We start from the raw sequence: 24252 nt of genomic DNA, 5'->3' as shown, positions 1-24252 counted from the left end.
GCTTCCTGAGTTCTGGAATTAAAGGAATGTGTACCACCTCTCATCTTTAAGGTTAACGTTACCAATTTACAAGAAACAGTTGTGAAGTCATAATCACAGATTGGGGAACTGAAGTTTGCTGCAGGATATTTGATCATATTGTGATCACTAAGATTGTGAATTGGAAAAACCTTGTGATGTGGCTCAGGCCCTAGCACATACTTTAACCCAAAAGCTTTCTCTAAAGAGCTAAATAAACTCAATGATTGGTCAAGAGGCGAGGCAAGCAGCCAGTTGACAGGGAGTGAACATAAACCCAGGAAAGAGAGAGAGAGAGTCTTTGAGTTGAAGGGTATTTCAGACAGCATGAAGGGATGTCGGTGGGGTAGGCGGGTCAGCTGGGTGATTTCTCTGCCTCTCTGAGCTAGCATTCTCAGAGCATCTGGCTCCTGAGTCTTCATTTAGTAAATCGAACCTTTGGGATTTTGTTTTTAAAATTAATAGAGGTTGTAGAATCTTGTTGGCCATTTCTAGAAAGTTTGCCTGTCATAAATTCTGTTCATTGCCTGATAATTTATTGCTACGTTTATTGATTGAAATATTACTAAAGTAGGGCTTTATGATTTATCCTTTATACATTTATTAGTATATCTCAATTCTTTATATTTCCTGTGAATATTGTTATTATCATTCATTTAAAGTTTTATCACAATTATGTAGTTTTCCTATGTGTATATACATGAATGTACATATACTTGCTTGCCAAAGTACACCTGTGGAGGTCATAGGACAATTTGTAGGAGTCAGTTTTCTTCTTCCCCTCTTTGGAACCTCAGAGATTGAATTTAGGTTGTTAGACTTGGCAGTAAGCAGCTCTACCCACTGAGTTATCTTACCAATGCTTTTTTGTTCTTTTTTCTTTTTTTAAATTTTTTTTTTCCGAGACTGGGTTTCTCTGTGTAGCCCTGGCTGTCCTGGCACTCACTTTGTAGACCAGGCTGGCCTCGAACTCAGAAATCCACCTGCCTCTGCCTCCTGAGTACTGGGATTAAAGGCGTGCGCCACCATGCCCGGCTTTTTAAAAAATTTTTAATTAAAAATTATTTATTATGTATAGTGTTCTGTACTGCAGGCCAGAAGAAGGCACCAGATCTCATTATATATGGTCATGGGCCACCATGTGGTTGCTGGGAATTGAACTTATGAACTCTGGAAGAACAGCCATTGCTCTTAACCGCTGAGCTATCTTTCTAGCCCTCCTTGTTTTTTCTTTTGGCATTCAAATTGTACCAATTTCATGCTATCTGGGTGGACGATCATGTTTGCTTGTTTCCTGTCTCCCCAAGAGGTTCAAGACTTACAGCATGTATCAGTGTATATGATGTGCTCATTGTCACTAGGAAGGTCTTGCTTCCTTTTCCTGGGAAAGCTAATAATAGCTATGTGTTAAATTTTATGAGTTGACATTAGCACTTGTAATCTGATACCATACGTGTCTCCAGTCTTTTTTTTTTTTTTTTTTTTTGGTTTTTTTGAGACAGGGTTTCTCTGTGTATCCCTGGCTGTCCTGGAACTCACTCTGTAGACCAGGCTGGCCTCCAACTCAGAAATCCACCTGCCTCTGCCTCCCAAGTGCCAGGATTAAAGGTGTGTGCCTCCAGTCTTTTGTATTTATTGCTGGGTTTCTCTAACAGAAGAACATTGAGCTCCCATCATCTTTAACTTTTTAAAAAAGATTTACTTTTTTATTTTATGTATATGAGTACACTGTAGCTGTACAGAGGGTTGTGAGTCTTCATGTGGTTGTTGGGGACTGAATTTTTAGGACCTCGGTTTACTCTGGTCAACTCTGCTCGCTCAGTCTCTGCTTGCTCTGACCCAAAGATTTATTTATTATATTTAAGTACACAGTAGCTGTCTTCAGACACACCAGAAGAGGATGTCAGATCTCGTTACAGGTGGTTGTGAGCCACCATGTGGTTGTCTGATTTGAACTCAGGACCTCTGGAGGAGCAGTCAGTGCTCTTAACCTGCTGAGCCATCTCTAGCCCCCATCTTTAACTTTTATAGTCACTTGCCTTAGACTTCTTTGTACTCATAGTTACATTGTAGTTGCTAATCACAGAAAAGAATTGTAAGTGTATTTGTTTGAACATATCCATCTGTCCAATTTTGTTTTAAGATAAGGCTTCTGTAGTTATTTCTGTCATGGAATTCACAATGTAAGCCAGGCTGGCCTTGAACTCAGATCTGCCTGCCTCTTCCTCCTGACTGCTGGGATTAAAGGCAAGCACCCCCACTCTGGATTTTTATTGTGCCAAGTTCTCTCCTAGTCCAGGCTGTTTTTGAAGTGGTAAGCAATCTTCCTGTTTCAGTTTCCTGAATGCTGGCATTATAGGCATGAACTACCATGCTCAACTCTTTATTTATTTAATTAACACATTTTTGAGTCAGAGTCTCAACTTACATACTTAAAGTTCAGTCCCCAGATATCTTGTTTTTTGAATGAAGTTTATTGCCAGTGTCCTGTGTTCACTAATTGCTTGAGTTGGGCACAGTAAGAGTCTGCTTCTTCTAGTGGTGGTGTGTGACTTTAGTTGGACTAATCATTATTGCTCACAAATATCAAATACTATATGTATTGTGGGCAGCACAGATAGGAAGATAGACATAGATATGTGGCTTCAATAGTGGAAGAGCAGCAGTTACCATGTAAACAAAGTAAGCTAGGAGAGCAAGTAAGTGGAAGTACAAAAATGAAAATCCTCAAGCAGACAAAAAGACCTACTCACATATTCTTCTGAATGAATTGCCTAAGTTGATCTTAGTATAAGCACTGGGGCCGGGACTGAAAGGACAGAATGAATCGCTTGCTGTCCCCTTTGTATAGAGTTTGCTTTGGATTTTAGCTGAGTTAACTATTCAGCCACACAGTTAGAATCTCTTTTCAGAATTTTTCATGTGCTAGAATTACAGCTGTGTGCTACCATGCTTGATTGAGGAGAGAAGATAACTGCACAGCGGGTCCCTTTAAAAAAATAAAAAATGAGAATGTTTAATAGGACAGCTGGAGATATTCTTAACCTTGTACTTTTCTGTATAAGAATGCTAATACACATTATTGTTAAATTTTTAACTAAATATATCAGGGGTTTTACTTTTAAGTTCTTTAAAATTTTCATTTGTTTGCTTTTAAAGAATTACTTATTTACTTTATGTGTATGAGTCCACTGTAGCTGCCTTTAGACATGCCAGAAGAGGGCATCTGATCCCGTTATAGATGGTTGTTTCTCACCATGTGGTTGTTGGGAATTGAAACTCAGAATATCTTGATATCAGTGCTCTTAACTATTGAGCCATTTCTCTACTTGATTGTTTGTTTTTTAAGACAGTGTTTCTCTGTGTAGTCCTCACTGTCCTGGAACTCACTGTAGACCAGGACCAAGCTGGCCTCAAACTCAGAGATCCAACTACCTCTGTCCCCTGAGTACTAGTATTAAAGGTGTAGGTCACCACCACTCATCTTATTTTTTAAAAATCAGATTTAATTCATTTTTAAGTGTGAGTGCTTTGCTTGCATGTATGTGCACCACTTGCATGCCTGGTACCCAGGGAGGTCAGAAGATAATATCATATGTTCTGGAACTGGAGATACAGATGGTTGTGAATCACCATGTTGGTGCTGGGACTCAAACCCAGGTCCTCTCAAAGCAACAGATGTGCTTAATTCCTGAGCCATCTCCACCCCATCTCATTGAGATGGTAAAGTAGGGCATCTGGTTGTGTTGCCAGGCTAGTACTTGATCCTCCAGTTTTAGTCTCCCAAGTATGATATTTGCTGCTTAGTGTACACATCTATTTCAAAGCATCTATTATTTTGAAATGTTTAGGAACTCACTTGACATTTCTATGTGGAATTTGTATCCTTTGAACTTGAAGTTAGTTATTAGTTCTAGTAATTCTTTTCCCATATTTTTATTGATTCTTTGAAATATACTACTTAAGACAATCTTACTATGCAAACCAGCTGACTTTGAATCCATGGAGAGCCTCCTTTCTCCCGTTTCTCAAGTGTTGTTATTAAAGGATTGTGTTACCGCTATGGATCCTGTCATCAGTGCCTTGTGAGTGCTAGAACTAAGACATGTACCACCAAGTGTGGTTTATGGCTACTGGGGAAAGAACCCAAGGCTTTGTTCATATGGCTACTTAAATATCTGCCTACCAGCTGAGTTAGAGACACCCCCAGCCCTATACTTTGTCTTCTTATATGGAGTTTTTTAGTATTTTGTTGAAAGTTTTTAAATCACTACTCATAAGTAATAATAATACTGTATAGTTTCCTCTCTTGTAATATCTCATTCTGATTTGATATCAGGGTAATGGCTTCATAAAATGAGTTAGGTAGTATCTTCTATTTTTAGATGAATTCACAAAGAATTCACATCCTTTTCTACATGTTTGTTATGATTAATGGTTAGAACATCTGGACTTTTGCTTTTCTTTGTGAGTCAAATTTGGTGAGTAATGTCTTCCATGTTTTAATTTTTCAAGACCCAAATTTATTAGTTTGTTAGCTTGTCACACAGTGTATGATTCATAGAATTTATTTATAATCTTTTTATTTGTTGAGGGTTGGTAGTAGTAATCCTCCCTTTTACTTCTAGATCAGTCTATCCTAACGTTTATTCTCTTTTCTTTGAACCATTACTCTTTTTCTTCTTTATTTTTTTTCCATTCCCTGTTTCATTAATTTCTGTTCTGTTCTTCTCTTTGCTTTTGTTTTAGTTTACACTTGTGTCTCCAGTATTTTAGATTTAATATATGCGTATGAATATTTTGCCTTACATGGATTTGCACCACTGGCCTGCTTAATCAGTGCCCATGGCTGTCTGATCACCTAGAACTGTAGCTGTGGATGGTTGTGAGCTGCCCCGTGGGTGGTGGTAGTCACCTGAGTTCTTCTATACGAGTAGTGAATGTTCTTGCCAGCTAAACCATTTCTCCAGCTTCTGTTGCCAACATTTTATAATGGGATGAAATATAGCTTATTAATAGTCAGTCGTCTTATATGCAGTGCTAGAGGCAGGTGGATGTCGGTGAGTTCAAAACCATCTTGGTCTACATAGTGAGTTCCATGATAGCCAGAGCTACACAGGGAAACCCTGTCTTAGATAACCAAAAAAAAAAAAAAAAAAAAAAAAGAAAAGACTTAGTATTATCAGTATCGCTGGTTTCATACCTTCAAAATGGGCTTGGGAGACTGTAGGCATTCATATTTTGCTTTCATTCATTCATTTTATTTATTTGAGACAGTAACTCTTCCTCTGTAATCCTTGCTGATCTTGGACCTGCTATGTAGGCCAGGTTGGCTTCAAATTTGTGTTCATCTGCCTGCCCCTGCCTCATGAGTACTTCAATTACAGGCATGGGCCACATTGCCACTTTTGGTGTTTAATATATTGAAGAATTGATAAATATTCTTTATTACTTCCCGTTTTTCAGATAAAATCTGTGGTTCTGGACTTAATTCTGATATGATGGAAAATAACAAGGAAGAGGTAAGTAGAATTTTGAAGCATTTTAAAGATGATTAGTTATTAACAGAGTATTTGTCTTTAGTGCTTCCAATGTCCTAGCATTTAAGGCTAATGTTGTATACATTTATTGTTATGAAACTTCAGTTTGTTTGTTGTTTAATTTGTGGAGGTGCCCATTTTATCATGCAGTTCATTTTAGCAGTTTACTTGAGGTCAGAAAGGGCTTGCCAATTAATAAGATATTTAATCATCATTGTGTTTTATCATTTTGAAGTACCCATTGTGGAAAGGGCTCTAGAACTTTGAGATTTTATTTCCTTTTTCATAGGCAAGCTCTCTGTATCCTTGGCTTTCCTGGACTCTCAGAGTCTCATGGTATTGCCACCATGTCCTGCTGCTTTTAAGATTGTCCAAAGCACTATATCCAGAGTTTCTAAGGATTATCCTAATAACATGCACTGAGGTCCTTCATCTTTCTTGCAGAACTACATTTTTTTTTGAAATTGTTTTCTTAAGATTTATTTATTTATTTGTTTGTTTATTTTATGTGTATATGTCCACTGTAGCTGTACAGATGGTTGTGAGCCTTCATGTGGTTGTTGGGAATTGAGTTTTAGGACCTCTGCTCGCTCTGGTCAGTCTGACTCACTCCAATTGGCTCGCTTGCTCAGGTCAACTCACTTGCAAAATCCTTGCTCGCTCTGGCCCAAAGATTTATTTATTATTATACATAAGTACATTGTAGCTGACTTCAGACGCACCAGAAGAGGGTGTCAGATCTCATTACGGATGGTTGTGAGCCACCATGTGTTTTCTGGGATTTGAACTCAGGACCTTCAGAAGAACAGTTAGTGCTCTTACCTGCTGAGCCATCTTGGCAGTCTACAGAACTACATTTTAAGAGAAACTATTTTGTTCCATTTATCAGAGAAGAATAGTACCTTTTAAATCCTTAAAAACCTGTCTCTCATAAACCTCACTAGTTCTGCTCCTTTCTTTTGTTTGTTGGAGGTTAAATATTAAGATCATGGTAAACTTTGTATTCTTTCTTACATTCTTAGCTTGTAATTGTTATTATTTCAAGAGAAGTAGCTCAGTGATGGAGTGAGAATAAACTTGGTGATGGCGTGCTTTTGTAACCCCCCTCTGCCCCCACACACACTCTATAAATAAAAACATCCAGAAGGATCAGGCATGGTAGGCATCCCTACTATGGAGCTAGAGGTGGGCGGGTCTCTGAGTTCAAAGACAGCCTGGTCTTCATAGTAAGTTCCAGGTCAGCTGAAGCTACACGATGAGATCCTGTCTCAAAACAAATCAAAACAAAACTCAACAGTAGTAAAAAGAAAACAGAAGAACTAGGGTGTAGTTCAGTGTCAGAACACATGCTAAAGGTTCGGCCTTCGGGCCACTCCCCTATTAGCACTGGAAATTTTATTTGATGGCTTGATATTGTGCTGGTGACTACAATTACCGTGTTAGTGAAATATGAAATTATTAAATGTTTGAAACTTTGAAAGAACAAAACAAGTCTTAATAGAAAAACACATGCTGGGTGTCTTGGTTTACATATCTCTTACCCCTTCGCTTCCCCAAAAGAGACAAATTGAATCTTTTGTCAAGGAAACTCAGTTGTGATGAGAATTAGGGGTTTTATGGGTAGGGGTGTGGATGGGGTTGGTGGCCTGGTGATGTTTGGGCTGAACCCAGGACTTTACAGCTTTCCCACTGAGGGATATTTTTAGCCTCAGAATTTGATTTAGAAGGATTTTGAAAGAAGACTTTGGGTGTAAAAATAATATTTTGTTTTATTTTTAGACAAAAGATCCTTCTATAGAGGTGTTGGGACAAATTTACTCACCTTTCTGCTTGATTTTTCTTTTCCTGTCTAGGGAGCTAGCACCTCAGAAAAATCCAGATCTTCAGGTTCATCAAGGTCAAAGAGGTAGGTTGATGTTGAGAGGAGTAAAATGTTTTCTTGTTTTGTTATTTGGTTTACTATTTCTTTCTTTCTTTTTTTTTTTTTAAGATTTATTTATTATATCTTAAGTACACTGCAGCTGTCTTCAGACAAACCAGAAGAGGGCATCAGATCTCCTCTTTTCGGATGGTTGTGAGCCACCATGTGGTTGCTGGGATTTGAACTCAGGACCTTCAGAAGAGCAGTTGGGTGCTCTTACCGGCTGAGCCCTCTCACCAGCCCTGGTTTACTATTTCTAAAAACACAATCTTTTTTTATGAACTCACCATTTAAAAAAAAATAATCCATTATACAAACTGAGATGTTTAGAGATAAGTACTATAATATAAGAAATTCTAATTAGATTTATGTATTGAGGTTTCAGTTGAAAGGAAATTTTACAGAAGGATTTATATAATTACTGATGCTTGTAATATATATTGCTTTACAGAGAAGAGAAAGGAGAAATGGTGAATTTCTCTTACAATGATGTGGGGTTTTAAGTTTTAAGAGTTATCTGATGCCTGGGAGGGAAGGAGTCATTTCAGTTGTATGTTATAGGAAGTTGAAGAAGTGGTATGTCTTTTCTTTTGAATTCCCAAACAATTTATAAGGACAGGAACCATTTCCAGGTATACTTAAGATTCACTATTCCATGGTTTGGCAGTCCTTTCTAGAAAATTTCTTGCTTTTGCCATCCCTATCTACCTACTATCTCATATTGAAAAACAATTTATTGATGTATTCTCTCTTTTTTTTTTAAAGATTTATTTATTTATTATATGTAAGTACACTGTAGCTGTCTTCAGATACTCCAGAAGAGGGCGTCAGATCTCGTTACAGATGGTTGTGAGCCACCATGTGGTTGCTGGGATTTGAACTCCGGACCTTCGGAAGAACAGTCGGGTGCTCTTACCCACTGAGCCATCTCACCAGCCCCCTGATGTATTCTCTAATTTCCTTAAAAATGCACCTGCTACCAGAATGAAGTATGTGTTCAGTTAGAATCTCTAGTGATCTGATAAAGAGATATTTGCTTCCATTAGTGACTCTGATGGTATCCTGAGAGTAATGGTCTTGCTATATTGCTCCAATAGTCAGAAATGCCCATAACTCTATGACCATAACTCTTTTGTAGGAAACCTTCAATTGTGACAAAATATGTAGAATCTGATGATGAAAAACCCACGGATGAGAATGTAAATGAAAAAGCTGCTACTGAGAATTCAGAAAATGACATTACTATGCAAAGCTTGCCAAAAGGTAATCTGTATTAATTTTTCACATGAAGTTAAATTGAAATATATTTTATTATGACTGTTGTTATACATTGCTAGTGGTCTGGAAATAATGTGTAGTTTGGGAATGCAAGAATATGTTATTCAATTAGGTAAGACAATTCAGCTAGTTTAGAAAAGAACAAAATCTAACATTTTTTTCATAGATTTTTTTTTATAAGGGGATGACAAACTTTCCAAATTACATTTGAGTTTGGAAATAGGTTTAAGGGCTTAAGATACTAAGTGTTGATGTTAATGTCAGTGATCTTGCCTATTTAAAACTGCAATGGCTGTTCCTGAAAACAGAAAGCATTTTGAAGTCTAATTCAATCTTACTGACTTTGTTTTTGTGTAGTGCTGAACGTTATGCTCAGAGCCTTTTGCATGCTAGGTCAGTCTTATTGCATTCTGGTATTTCCTAAGAATGTTTACTGTTAATAGATTTAGGGAAGATTCTTGAAGTTACTCTTTAAACACACGTTGCCACAGACCTTTTGACTGTGGTAGTCCTACCTGTGAAGTGCCATTGATTAGATTGGAGAGAAGAAAATGCCAAGTGGACCTTGGACTCTTTGTTCAAGAGTGAGAGTAGTGTGATTAGATGATAAGAGAGTGATAAAGGTCTTACTGTTTTTACGGTGTTTCAAATTGGAACTTTTGTTTTCTTTTGTTAAATAATATGTTCTAGTCTCTTAGCATATGTTTTGTAGCAGTATTTACTAAAGCTCTGTTTATATTTATGCTTTATGGCTTCTCAATTATGGAAGTTTGTTGAATATCAGTATGAGAGATTGTGCTTCACTTAACAAGATAAACTAGAATAATTAGGATTTTAAAAAAGATTTATTTATTTTATGTATATGAGTGCACTGTAGCTGTATAGATGGTTGTGAGCCTTCATGTGGTTGTTGGGAATTGAATTTAGGACCTCTGCTTGCGCCCTGGTCAACCCTGTTTACTTTGGTCGGCCCTGCTCACTCTGTCCCTGCTCTCTCTGGCCCAAAGATTTATTTATTATTATGAATAAGTACACTGTAGCTGTCTTCAGCCATACCAGAAGAGGGCATCAGATCCCATTACAGGTGGTTGTGAGCCACTATGTGGTTGCTGGCATCTGAGCTCAGTACCTTCAGAAGTACAGTCAGTGCTTTTAACCACTGAGCTATGTCTCCAGCCTCTAGGAATTATAAGATAAAGAAAAATGAATAAAATGAAATGAGAGTGATGGAAAGAAGAAAAGGGAGAAGAAATTGCTGATGACTGTAATTTACTTGGTTTTTACAAGTTATCTTTAGCAATTTCATGAATTTGTTTGGTGGCTGACAGCAGAAACCACTAATGTGGGAGTTTGCTTTCTAATGGTGGTTACCCACTTTTGATTCTTGTTGTCACTGGGAGTGCTTCAGGTGTTCCGGAGAACTAGGAATCCAAACATTTCTTCTAATGAAACTGTAGCTGGAAGTTGGTATGTGATGTTACAAACCTGACCTAAGTTTAATTCTCATATTTAAATACCAAGAACTGCTTCCTAAGCTTACCTTGGGTGATTATTCTCATTGTTACTGTATTGAATATGCATACATAGCTGGCTGTTAATGAATTACCTCATTCAATCCTTCAAATCAGTGGTTCTCAACCTTCCTAATTTTTTCATCCATTAATGTAGTTCCTCATATTGTAGTGACCCCAATCATAAATTTATTTTCCTGGCTACTTCATAACTGTAATTTTGCTGTTTTTATGAATTGTAATGTAAATATTTGTATTTTCCAATAGTCTTAGGCAACCCCTGTGAACGTGTTGTTTGACGCCCAAGGGGGTGCTGAATCTCAGGTTGAGAACCACTGTTGTAAACAATGTAATATAGTAGTTATTGCTTCTAGACTGTTAGAAGTTTAGGATCAAATTCAGAGCTTCAAGGGATTTTTTTATTTCTGTGAAGCACAGATTTTAGCTCAGACCTGTCTTAAGCCAGTGCTAGTGGATCCTCTTGCTACCACAGCTTTGCTTTTGTTTAGAACACTCTTCAGGAAGGAACACTAGTTCTTAAATCTTGAGAGCTCTTTGCAAACCCTGGGGCTTCTCTGAAAGTACATACATGAAGTGACCGTCATTTACAACTACCAGTTTTGGGATGTGAGTCTTTAAGTTTACTGTAGTGGACTGTAATCAGTCCTCTGTGCCCTCCTGGCCTTTTTTATACTTCTCCGTTTAATTATTAACACCAACTAGATGGCAATAATTTGCTAAAATCTACTTGGTGCTTTTACACATCCCTGTGTTTCATATGGAACTGTGACAACTCCCTGCATTGAGTTAAATTGTTCTTATAATGGCCAGTTTAGTACTAAGCCCAGTAATGCACATAAATGTTGAGGCTTGGATCTTTTCCTTTTTTAAAGATTTATTCATTTATGTATATGAGTACACTGTAGCTGTCTTTCGCCACACCAGAAGAGGGCGTCATATCTCATTACAGTTGGTTGTGAGCCACCATGTGGTTGCTGGGAATTGAACTCAGGACCTCTGGAAGAGCAGCCAGTGCTCTTGACCACTGAGCCATCTCTCTAGCCCCGGCTTGGAGCTTTTTTATGATGTTTGTTGTATTTATTTTCTCCTCAGCCTGGAGGTTTTAGTTAGGATAGTCTTTCTAAAACATTTTAATAGACATCAACAAAAATGGTCTCATTCTACGGTTAATTGGTTGACTACTTCAGTTTTAAGTGTCTTAAAGTGACCTTCTGTTTAAAACTCTTCAAGGACTATGAATGCTGGTGAAGCTTCGCTGTACTCCGGGGGAAATTGTGTAGACTAGGTATAGCAGCAATAGAGTGAACTTTACTGTTTCCTACCCTCCACAAGCCCCCTCCCTCCGAAGCAAGGTTGAAGAACTCTTAAAAATCTTTAAAGTTCTTTTTCCAATTTGGACTGTGAGAAAAATAGGCTGTCTTTCGCTTTCTGCCAGTTACTTTAGACTGTTTAGGGAACCTGGCATGAAAGGTCATTTCCTAAGAGCTTTTGTCATAGGCACTGTAAACACGGGGAGCTGGGCTGAGGCTTTCTATTTGACTGACACATTTCTTTTAGTTCATGATACCTCCCTCCTGTTTTTATGAACTAAACTTGAATAAGTAATTTGCTGACACTTGGCCCGTTTACTACTAGCCCGTGGTCCTTATACAAACTATGTACCAGCAATGTTGGCTTGATCTGAAGTCTTGCACTTCACTTGCACATTTCATATGTGTAATTGGTTTTTTAAATGAAATCATTCTAGGTACAGTGATTGTACAACCAGAGCCAGTGCTGAATGAAGACAAAGATGATTTTAAAGGGCCTGAATTTAGAAGCAGAAGTAAAATGAAAGCTGACAATCTCAAAAAACGCGGAGGTAAATACAAGTGGAAATGAAACATGAGTTTAAATTGCTGTCTATGACCATTTTGGAAAATCTCATATGCTTACTAAAAATACCTCCATTTTTCCGCCCATTGTTTAGTAAAAGCACTACTTAAAAATAATTTCTGTTTCTCTTTGCGCTCTGAAGCAGAAAAGGTTAAAGTCCGTTTCTCAAAACACCTTTGCCTTCAGTGGCTACTAATTGTTGCTTAGCACTTCCCCACATACTGGTTCGAGAGTACGTATATGCCAGAAAAGCATGAGTGTGCCCTCCAGTGGAAGCCATTTCCAATTTGTAAAACTTTGCCTGTAGCCTCCTTCAGGTAACTTCATCCATACTCTGAATAATGCTATGGACAGTGATAGAGCATCAGATTAGGTGGTAGTTGCAGTACTTATTTAAGATAGCAACACCTTCATTCCTGACAAGTTCGAATTTCTGGATGAGCTCAAGAATGGTCCCCAGTTTGGTCTTCATGGATGCCATAGAACTCATTGCAACACTAAGTAGAGGAGATGGGAGCTGGAGTGATGAAGTCCTTTCGTTGTTCTGTCCTTCCACTCTTGGTTTTCCCTCATACACGGCCAGAGTGTCTAGCCATCCATAGGAAGAGCGTGGGGAGAATTTACTTAGAAATCTATTATAGTTGAGTTTCTGCCCCACTTTTTGTGTATGGTTTTTAAATAGTGCCTATATATAGTTTTTGGGCAGAATAATAGAGTCAGAATCTGTAACTATAAGAGGAATGACTCTTTCAAAATTAGAACATGGCAAATCTCCAAGTAAAAGTGTTATAGATGTGTCTCTTTAATATTTTTATAGTACATAATTATGAAATTATGTTGAGATTTTAAAAAAGATTTTAGATTTGTATTTTATTATATGATTATTTCAATAGAACTAGCAAAATATTTTCTATACTTAAGATAATATCAATTTATTAAATTTTAGGTTGCAGGTGAATCAAGGGATTGTTGTTTAGTCTTTTGCCCACAAGAGGGTGTTCTACCCCTTTTGAACATAAAGATTATAATCAGATTCCTCAAATTTGTAGTAGGGAAGCTGCCATTTCAACAACAAAGCTAAGGTACTGTTTTTCTACCTTAATCATATTCGCCACATTAATAGTAATGGGTAAGGATCAGTAGCACTTTATTTATTTTGTTTATCTATCCTGTAGCAAAGTCAAATAACTGGACAGCACTGTTTTAAGACTAATGTTTGGTGGTGCCTTTTGTGAAGACACATTAGATCAGTCAGTGTCTGAAATGTGGAAACAGCTTGAAGACAGAATGAAAGAAGGAGCTACTGTTGCTGGAGAGTGAATTCCTAGTGCCAGTTTGGTATGCTGCAGTACTTGGGTTTAGAGACGTGTTGCTGGAATTTTATTGGGTACTTATCGTAAGAATATCACCATCATGCTTAAGGGTCTGTTTCTTTTGTAGTAATATGGTCATTCCTAAATATTTTATGTTTATTTTCATCTTAGTGATTTACATGTCTAAGCTATCAGAAATCTCAGCAGATATAATAGGATACAACCTTAGGGTTTCTAATACTTTTATATGTGAATAAACTAGTGGTTTGAGGTAAAGCATGGCTATAGTTAGCATTCAAGACATTTTGGAAGATTAGTTCCCAAATGGAACAGAAATTTAGAAAACTGAGGAATGTAAACTATATCAAATAATCTTAGTTTGGAACAAAAATATGGCACAATAGCAAAGCAAAAGTATATTTAAGGAATTTAATTATAGCCTGTTTTAATATACTTTGCCCACTTAAATTGTTTAAAGTATTTATTACACAATTTTTCTACATGGCAAAAATATTTTATATTCCTTAAAACCACTAAAATACATTGAGCTAATGAATGCTAGTGCCTTTTCCATTTGCACAGTAACACTCTTTTAAGATACTTCATTAAAAATCACCTTGCAACCCTACATGTATAGGAACAAGTACATGAAGTAACATTTCGGCATTTTACCATATTTGCTTCAGATCTTACTTAAATAAATACTCAGTTCTATTCCCATCCATTTTCCCATCTTCCTACCCCACAGGTAATGGTTATCTTAATGTTTTATGCATGTGCATGAATATGCATGGCCTTTTATATCTCAATGTGAGTCAAAAACAATTTTCATTGAAAAAAGTATAAAAAGTAGTATGCTGCTTATATGCTTCGGGAGCACTGTGTTTTTGAAATTTATCCATGCCATGCCTGCATGGGTTCAGTTTCACTGTCCGTACAGTGCTGGACTAGTATAGTTGGACTAGTATAGTTCTCAAACAGGAAACAGTTCTTATCCTCAGCTCTGACTTGTTTTGCACAGGACAGAAAAACATCTCCAAAGGACCACCAAGTTAAAAAATAAATTCAGGTGTAATATATACACAAGAGTACCTGGATGTTTAATGAATAAATTTAACATTAGATGAATTTTCAAACTGGACCTTTTATTTATCTTCTTTATCTTAAATCAGTATTTAAAACGTTTGTATTTTTTTAAAATAACAGATTACAAGCATCTAATATGAAAACCATTGACATAAGACACTGATTTCACATAAAATATTAGCATATGTAGTAAAGTCTCTTTCTGAAAAAAGTGTTATTGTGTTCTTTTAAAACACCAACAAATAAAGATACAGTAATATTTCGATCCATGGTGCTTTGAACCTTAAAACTAACAACATTACGTAACAGAATTAAATGATGAGACATATATATGGTGTTTTGTCTTTTATTTAGGGATAGAGACAGTCACTCTTTACCATTTACCTCCTTTTCATTTTTGAATGTACACTTTTGCACTGATTTACTTTGAAGGATAGTCACACTGTGTGATTTGGATCAAGGCCTTGATTGCATTTCAAGATCATTTCTAAAGAATTATCTTAAGAGATTTAAATGTATTGTTTAGATGTGGGAATTGCTGTCTGTTGTCTGACTCTCCGTTTCTTAACCTTCTCTGTCTCTGTCTTTGTTTCTTTCTGTCTCTGTCTCTTTCTGTCTCTGTCTCTCTCTTGTGACAGGGCATCACTATGTAGCTCACGTTAGACTCAATTTCCTGGGCTCAAGTGATCCTCCTGTCTCAGCCACCCAAGTTGCTGAGATTCCAGGTCTGTGCCTGATTTTGTGTTGTTTTATTTTCAAAGAGTCTTGCAATGATCTGATATTCTCAGAATGAGAAGGACTGCCTTGACATAACCAGCCTGGGATTAAGAGTAAACCAGGAGGGGCCAGAGTGATAACTCAGTGGTTAAAAGCATTGGTTGCTCTTCAAGAGTATCCATGTGGCTCACAAGGGATTTGATATCCTCTATTGACCTCTGAGACTACCAGAAGTAGTACAGGCGAAGGCCCTATACACATAAATAATTATAGAAAGTGTATAAGAAAATATGAGGCAGGTGAAGTTTTCTGCTTCTTTTCCTGAGTAAGTTGTCTTCAGCCCGTTTTCTTGCAGTAAATATAAAATAGAGCTGACCTCTCCCACCCTCTCAGGCATTCTGCTTGCTGATAAGAAGATGTTGTGTTTGCATTTGTCACAATGTCATGTTTGCAAATAGTAGACATTAATGATAAGGTAAAGGTTATCAAGTAAACATAGAAAGAAGGTCATTGGTGATTAGTAATGTTGAAGTAAATTTTGGGAATTGTTAACACCATAAATTACCATCTTGATAGAATCTGTGCAAACAATTGTATTTAAGAAGCCAAACCTTCATGGCATGTCTAACTGAACTGTAAAATTGAAAAAGACTTGGTTTCTCCTTTGCCATGTACTTTTCCATTCCCTATGAACTGATACTGAATTTGTTTGCAAGGCAATAGCAAATGACAGAGCTCTTGAATCTGGGTGTGGTGGTGTATGCCTATAATCCCAATACTGTGCAGATTGAGGCAGGAGGGCTGCTGTGAGTTGCAGACTAGCATGGGCTACATTTCAAGTACCAGACCAGCCAGGGCTACCTAGCAAGAATGTGTCTCGAGAAACAAAGAGCTTTTGATTTTCCTTTTAAGGAATTTTTCATGGTGTCTCTTTAGATTCTGCCAACTTAATAAGTGAGTTGTGTATCTGTATGGTGAATGTAGCTAGCACGTATGATTCATCTCAGAATCGGTCAAGTTTGTTAAGGTCTTTGAAAAGGTCAGTAAAACTACCCTTTTAACCTGTGCCCAAGACATTTTCCCACGGATTATGAACTCTAGTGTTTCTAATGCCATATGAGTGTAACTCTGTGAGTCATGATCATTCTTTGCTCCTAGAAGATGGACTTCATGGGATCGTGAGCTGCACAGCTTGTGGACAGCAGGTCAATCATTTTCAAAAAGATTCCATTTATAGACACCCTTCACTCAAAGTCCTTATCTGTAAGGTATGTATACATTTGTTGAGAAGTGGTTTTGCCCTTTGGAGGCTCCCAGTGGATGAGGAATGAGAATGGCCATTATGTAAGAGATATTGTACTTATGAGCTTACAGGAAGCTTTAAATTTATGAGATAGAAATTGAAACCTAAAATACGAGTAAGAGTTAGTTGAGTTAAGTGGGATTATTTTACTTTGTTCTAGATGTTTGGTGTGGTGTTCAGAGGTTGGGAGGTGAAGGGGAGGGGAGACTTACTGTATTTAAAACCTGCAGTTCCTGTGTGTACATATATGTGATTTATAACTTTCTTCCATATCCTCCTTCTCTAAATCTCCATGTCAAACACACCTTCAATATGATTAGGAAATAAAAGATTTTAGAAAGTGTTTCATATATGTTAATTATAATGTTAACAGTATTTGTGTACTTTTTTATTAGGAAAAACGTGGATTGAGTTTCAGATAGCTTTCATACCAAGGTTTCAGATTTCCAGCTCATGTTGGATTAAGAACAGTTCTATGTTCGTTTGTTTCCCAATGAAAATGTACTCCTTCAGTCAGTATATGTGCTGCCAAAGCGAGCACACTCCTTTAGTCAGGATTGGTGATATGCACCTTAATCCTAACACTTAGGAGGCAGAGGCAGGTGGATCTCTGTGGATTCCATCTCAGACTGGCTTACATAGTAAGTTTCAGAGAGACCCTGTTTCTTTTGAACTACAGAGGAAGGCCATAAGAAACACGCCAGATGAATGTTTGATAGATTCTGACATCCTCACCTCTACCAAGCTTAATTTGGTTACATGTTTTCCCCTTTCTTGAATTCGTTTGATCCAGAGTTCTATCCAAAGTCCCTTTTGTTGTAGTGTTCAAATGTTTTATCACTGGGCTTGCTGCTTGCTCTCTTTGCCTATATACTTGCCTTTTTTTTCCATGAGGCCTGTATGTCACGTACTGACATGTCACTAATAACATGTCATTTGTCTTCCCTAGTCCCAGTGGAAAGGAATTGGTTTAATGAGACTTGCATTTGAATGCTTTCTTTGCATCTTACCCAGTTATGTTAGTTATTGGATATTACTTGCCTGTTAATGAACCTCAGACTTCCCCATGAGATTTAAAAATACTGTATATTGTTAATTACTTAGCTGTAGACATAGTGTTTATATATACTAACTGTTAAACATTTTAAGTAGCAGAAACATACATCTTTGTTTAGAACTTTGGTAGCTAGTTAGAAATGTGTTTACTAAGTAGCTTGTCTTTTTGTATACTATTATATAAGGGATAGTGGTTCTTGATGAGAATTCCAGTTCAAGATTTCAAGGAGGCAGTTTCTTGAAGTAGTCCAGTGTTTAAAGTATAGTGTTCTTGCTTTTATCACTTAAAACATGCACAACGCTTTCACATTTTAATGGCTTTGAAGTAAGATTTGTGACTTGTATATTTTGAATAAATTTCCCTTTCTCTTTTCTTTGAATAGAACTGCTTTAAGTATTATATGAGTGACGATATTAGCCGTGACTCAGATGGAATGGATGAACAATGTAGGTAGGTAATAAATTCTCATTTAAGATGAATTGTTGTCTATTTTGGGATAATTATCAACTTCATTAGATTATGTTTTTCTCTCCTAAGGCATGTTTTGTTTTGTTTTGTTATTTATTTATTTATTTATGTATTTATGTATTTATTTATGTATTTATGTACGTATGTATGTATGTATGTATGTATTTATTTATTTATTTAGTGTATAGCAGTCCTCACAGTTCTGGAACTTGCTTCATAGACTCGCCTGGCTTTGAACTCACAAAGATTAACCTGCCTCTGCTTCCCAAATGTTGTCATTAAAGGAATGCACTATCACTCTTGCTAGATTCCCAAATGTTGTCATTAAAGGAATGCACTATCACTCTTGCTAGATTCATGTTTTAATTTTTTTTTAGATTTTCTACCGTGTGTCTTTATGTGTTTGTGTCTATGTGTAATTATGAGCAATTGTGTGTATTTACCCTTGGAAATCCGAGGCGCTAGTGAGCTGTCTGATACGGGTGCTGGGAACCAAACTTCCTTGTGCTGCAAGAGCACTATGGTCTCTTTATCTCCTGAGCCATCTATCCAACCCTAGTAGATCCATGTTTTGTACAGTATTCCTTGCTATGTTTAGTTGTTGGTTGTCTTTTGCCACAAACCCTTGTTTAGTTTTACATTTCGGATAAAAGTAAGCAGACCATGTAAATTACTACTTTAAAGATGCTCGTAGGAAATTTTAAATTCTTTTATCATCAAAGACATGAAAATTCCTTTCACTAGAAATAACATTTGAATCCTTAAACCATTTCAGATGGTGTGCAGAAGGTGGGAACTTGATTTGTTGTGACTTTTGTCATAACGCCTTCTGTAAGAAATGCATCCTGCGCAACCTTGGTCGAAAGGAGTTGTCTACAATAATGGATGAAAACAATCAGTGGTATTGCTATATTTGTCAACCAGAGCCTCTACTGGACTTGGTGACTGCGTGCAACAGCGTATTTGAGAATTTAGAACAGTTGTTGCAACAGAATAAGAAGAAGATAAAAGTTGACAGTGAAAAGACTAGTAAAGTCTGTGACCAAACATCCAAATTTTCTCCAAAGAAGAGTAGTTCTAGTTGTAATGGAGAAGAAAAAAAGTTAGAGGAGTCCTGTTCTGGTTCTGTAAGCTCCACTTACTCTCACTCAGCACTATCTGTGCCCAAAGAGATGATTAAGAAGACAACAAAACTGATTGAGACTACATCCAACATGAACTCCAGTTACATTAAGTTTCTAAAACAGGCAGCAGATAATTCAGAAATGACTTCTGCTATGAAGTTATGTCAACTTAAGTCTTTTAAATCTGTGTTGGATGATATCAAGAAGGCTCATCTTGCATTAGAAGAAGATTTGAATTCAGAGATCCAAGCTTTGGATGATGTACACAAAGAAAAAAATACCAAAGACCTTAAAAGCACAGATGCTAAGTCTGAAACAAAATTAGGAAAAGGGGAAAAATCCTATTCTACAGAAAAGAGAGAGTTTTTAAAGTTAGATGCTAGATCATCAGTAAAGGCCATAGATGGTGAAGAGCAGAGAGCACACAAAAGTACTAGTGGGGAACATAAGGGTTCAGGTAGGAAAGATGGCTCTCAGTATGAACCCACTAACACTCCTGAGGATTTAGATATGGATATTGTGTCTGTTCCTTCCTCGGTTCCAGAAGACATTTTTGATAGCCTTGAGAGTGCTATGGAAGTTCAGAGTTCAGCTGATTATCAAGGAGACGGCAACAGTGGGACTGAGCCAGAACTGGAGAGCTCCTCTGTAAAATTAAATGTTTCTTCAAAAGACAGCAGAGGAAATATTAAGTCAAAAGTCACAGCGAAAGTAAGAAAAGAATTATTTGTTAAACTTACCCCAGTTTCCCTTTCTAATTCCCCAATTAAAGGTGTTGACTGTCAGGAAGTGTCACAAGAGAAGAATGGCCGTAAAAGTTCTGGGGTGGCCCGCAGCTCAGAGAAATGTAGACCCAGAGAGGAAATTAGTGATCATGAAAACAATGTCACAATACTTTTAGAAGACTCCGATCTTCGAAGATCCCCACGTGTAAAAACTACACCGTTGAGGCGACAGACAGAAAGCAACCCTGCAATGTCGAATTCAGATGAAGAAAGTAATGGAACTATGAAGGAGAAACAAAAGATGTCAGGTCCAATAAGAAAAAAGGATAAGAGAAACTCAGCTGACTGTGCTACTGATAACCCTAAACCTCACAAGGTACCCAAAGCTAAGCAACCAGTGATTGGGGATCAGAATTCAGATTCTGATGAAATGCTAGCAGTCCTCAAAGAGGCAAGTCAGATGGGGCATAGTTCTTCCTCAGACACTGACATTAATGAACCACAGATGAATCATAAAGGTAAAACAGGGAAAGATGATAATGGAAAAAGGAAACGGAAAAATTCTACTTCCGGGTCAGATTTTGACACTAAAAAAGGAAAATCAACAGAAACCTCTATTATCTCTAAAAAGAAACGCCAGAACTACTCAGAGTCCTCTAACTATGACTCAGAGTTAGAGAGAGAGATAAAAACCATGAGCAGAATTGGGGCTGCCAGAAAAAGTGTTCCAGAGAAAAAAGAAGAGGACTCTTCTGAAGATGAAAAACAGGGCAAAAAAGTAGTGGATAATGGAGGGCATGAGAGGGCGAAGACAACACAAGAAGGGTCATCTGCTGATGACACTGGTGACACTGAAGGCAGGCAGGGAGGGAGTTGCTCCATAGCAGGAGGTTCCATTGAGAAAGTCAGGAGTGGAGTGGAATTCCGAGAGATGCTTTGCAAACCTGGTGTTTCCTCTGATGGTGCTGAAAAGCCTTCAGTGAAAGAGGAGAACGTGAATTCCCCTGAAGACAAAAGAGTCTCTAAGACTAAAGAAAAGACTAAACATCTGAGAAGCAGACAAAGTAGAAAAGGAAAGGGTGGGTCATCTGATGGCACTGATCGATTTCCAAAGAAAGAGCAGAGCGATGAGTCTTCTGAAGGCGAAAAGAAGCAGAGCAGACAGAGACCTGGAACAAAAGGAAAGAAAGCCCCAGACTTAAAGGGAGAAACACTGAAGCGAGAGCAGGAGTGGGACTCTTCCTCTGATGGGACCGAGAGATTGCCGGAGGAAGAGGAGATTGGTCCTTTTTCTAAAGGCATAAAGCAAAGTAAAACTGACACAGCTGGTGGAGAAAAGAAAGGCAAAAAATGGAAAGATAAATCATGTGAAAAGAAGGAAGAATTATCTGATAGTGTTGATAAATTGCCAGGAAAAGGAGATAGTTGTGACTCTTCCGAAGATAAGAAGACCAGGAACAGAGTGTCTCTGAGAGAGAAGAAACGATTCAGCTTGCCTGCAAAGAGTCCAGGGAAGAGGCCAGAGTGTTCATCGTCAGATACTGAGAAATCCTTGAAAGGACAGTGTTGTGACTCCACTGAAAAGAGACCGAAAAGAATTGACTTGAGAGAAAGAAGAAACTCCAGTTCAAAGAGAAATACCAAGGAAGTAAAGAGTGCTTCATCCTCTTCTGATGCTGAGGGAAGCTCAGAAGATAATAAAAAGCAGAAGAAACAAAGAACTTCAGCCAAAAAGAAGACAGGCAATACGAAGGAGAAAAAAAGAAACTCCTTAAGAGCAACTCCTAAAAGGAAGCAAGTAGACATCACTTCTTCATCTTCTGATATAGGAGATGATGATCAGAATTCTGCAGGCGAGGAAAGCAGCGATGAACAGAAAATCAAACCCGTGACTGAAAATCTAGTGCTGCCTTCACACACTGGATTTTGTCAGTCTTCAGGTATGTAAGAATAAGTTTCAACCTTAGAGTTTATAATCTGCACCCCCCCCCCCCTTAGAGTTTCATATTGTTGATTTTTCCCCTCGGGTGAAATGCAGAGTTAGTGTTGAAGAGAAGCCCATGGGAAATGTATGTAGACATTTACTGTAGATGTTCGCTTATTTGGACGCCATCATTGGAGGGCATTTCAAGCATCATCAGGTACACCAAATTGTTGGCTAAGCAACAGAAACACTTAGTCACCGTTTAATATGTTTCTCTGAAATAATGTGTAGTAGTTTATAAAGTTAATCAAGCTGATGCTGTTACCCAACCTGAGGTATCCCAAGAAGTCCAGTTTTGCTATCTGTTGTTTCCCCAGGGGCCATCTAAAGAATAGCCAAATTTATAGTAAAAAAAATTAAAATATATTTATTCATTGTGGCCACATTGGAAAGAAGGACAGAGATCCCAGTGACACCCCTCTCTCCTCAGCCATGTCTTGTCTTGAAGGTTTATAGATGGCCAGGAATATATGCACATCTAGGTTTTCTTGGTCATACTGTGGTCCCCACTCACCGTTGACCTACCAATTAGTCTTTAGTCAGTCTTATCCCACAAGGTGTTTTCTTTTTTGTTTGTTTTTAAAGTATGGAGTGCCTCATGTACGTGTGTGTGTGTCATCCTTATGCAGGGGCAATGCTAATTTTTCTCTGTATCTTTCTAATTTTCCTGTATGTGTTGCTAGTGCGAGCACCTACTTGGTGCTATGACAAGTTCTTAGAGCTGTGGAGCCTCTTTTCCCAGAGCCAAGTGCTCCTTTTGGTTAGCCCCGGGCTCCTAGCCTTTTTCCTTGTCCTAGCATTAGATTCCTGGGAAGAAATTGCTATTTTGTGGATCTAGTTTTCAGTAGTCTGCCTGAGGGACACTTAATGTCTCCATTTTCATTCTGTCAGGCTGGTTATAATGTCAGTAATTTAATAGGTATTTATTCATGCAGTGGTGGTGAGTGCTTGATACTGGTATAACTTGGCATATAAAAGTTTTGGCTGCTTTGCTCTGAGATTTTGTTTTTTAAGTAAAAACAGATTATTTTGTGTCCCATCAAGTTCCCTGAACATTAAAAAAAAAAAAAAAAAAGATGGGCCCATATAAACAAAGCTAGTCTTGAACTCAGTCTGACCAACCAAGTTAACTGAGGCTGGTCACTTCTCTGAAGTTATTGTTTTGATATTTGACGGCAATCATTCCCATGGCTTTTTTTTATACTAGACAAAGTTTTAAAAAAGATTTATTTATTTTTTTTAAAGAATTATTTATTTTATGTATGTAAGTACACTGTAGCTGTCTTCAAACACACCAGAAGAGGGCATCAGATTCCATTACAGATGGCTGTGAGCCACCATGTGGTTGCTGGGATTTGAACTCAGGATCTTTGCAAGACCAGTCGGTTCTCTTAACTGCTAAGCCATCTTTCCAGCCCAAAGATTTATTTATTATTATACATAAGTACACTGTAGCTGTCCAGATTTCATTACGGATGGTTGTGAGCCACCATGTGGTTGCTGGAATTTGAACTCAGGACCTTCGGAAGAGCAGTCAGGGCTCTTACCCGCTGAGCCATCTCACCAGTCCTAGATAAATGTTTTAACACTGTAATTTACTTTATTATAATCCTTCCCTTATCTAATGATATGGACAGATGTTTCTCGTTTAAAAACACTACCAAAATAAAGGAAGAAAGAAATACCCAAATTATCTCACCCTGATGAATTAGAATTGGATCAATTTATCCTTAATACCAAGAAAAATACTTTTTTAAAAAAAGATTTATTTTATTATTATATGTAAGTAGCTATCTTCAGACACCTCAGAATAGGGTGTCAGATCTCATTATAGATGATTGTGAGCCACCATGTGGTTGTTGGGAATTGAACTCAGGACCTTCGGAAGAGCAACCAGTGCTCTTAACCACTGAGCCATCTCTCCACTCCCCAAGAAAAATACTTTTTAGTATTTAATTTTTATTATAGCTTCAAGAAAATCAATTGAATAGTATATGTGTCCTGTTTTTTTACTTTTTAATTAGTTAAAACAATTCCAACTAACTAAGAATATTAGAATTATTAAATATATAAGTAGGTTTCATAGAAAACTGTTTCCAGTTTAGACAAAAATTACAGGAAATTTTTTTTATGCCATATGTGTTTCTCATCCCATTTTTAAAATGGAACTAGCTTCAGTCATTTTTTTTTTTGAAGAAAAAAAAATTCAGTCATTTTTTTTTTTGAAGAAAAAAAGAAAGAAAGAACAAACCTTAACTTATGGCCCTTTAATAAAGGTTTCATGTGATGCCACAAAAAATCAAACAGTGTT

At 37.4% G+C, this 24252-nt stretch overlaps 1 protein-coding gene and 1 non-coding gene across 2 annotated transcripts in view; one reads left to right on the top strand and one right to left on the bottom strand.

Annotated features, from left to right (window-relative positions):
• Positions 1-24252, top strand: part of Atrx (ATRX, chromatin remodeler) — a 131758-nt gene that overhangs the window by 32916 nt on the left and 74590 nt on the right. The window contains exons 3-9 of the mRNA NM_009530.2: positions 5485-5540; positions 7412-7464; positions 8618-8742; positions 12037-12150; positions 16439-16548; positions 18023-18090; positions 18884-21897. Coding sequence (NP_033556.2) covers positions 5485-5540; positions 7412-7464; positions 8618-8742; positions 12037-12150; positions 16439-16548; positions 18023-18090; positions 18884-21897 — 3540 coding nt within the window. The remainder of the gene's footprint in view (positions 1-5484; positions 5541-7411; positions 7465-8617; positions 8743-12036; positions 12151-16438; positions 16549-18022; positions 18091-18883; positions 21898-24252) is intronic.
• Gm23656 lies at positions 22522-22633 on the bottom strand. The gene has a single exon (XR_003953150.1). It is a non-coding gene; the product is annotated as a U6 spliceosomal RNA (small nuclear RNA).

Source organism: Mus musculus, chromosome X, assembly GCF_000001635.26.
Source record: "Mus musculus strain C57BL/6J chromosome X, GRCm38.p6 C57BL/6J".
In the NCBI taxonomy this organism is placed as follows: domain Eukaryota; kingdom Metazoa; phylum Chordata; class Mammalia; order Rodentia; family Muridae; genus Mus; species Mus musculus.
The sequence above is the reverse complement of the archived record's forward strand: the minus strand, read 5'-3'. Positions and strand labels throughout refer to the sequence as shown.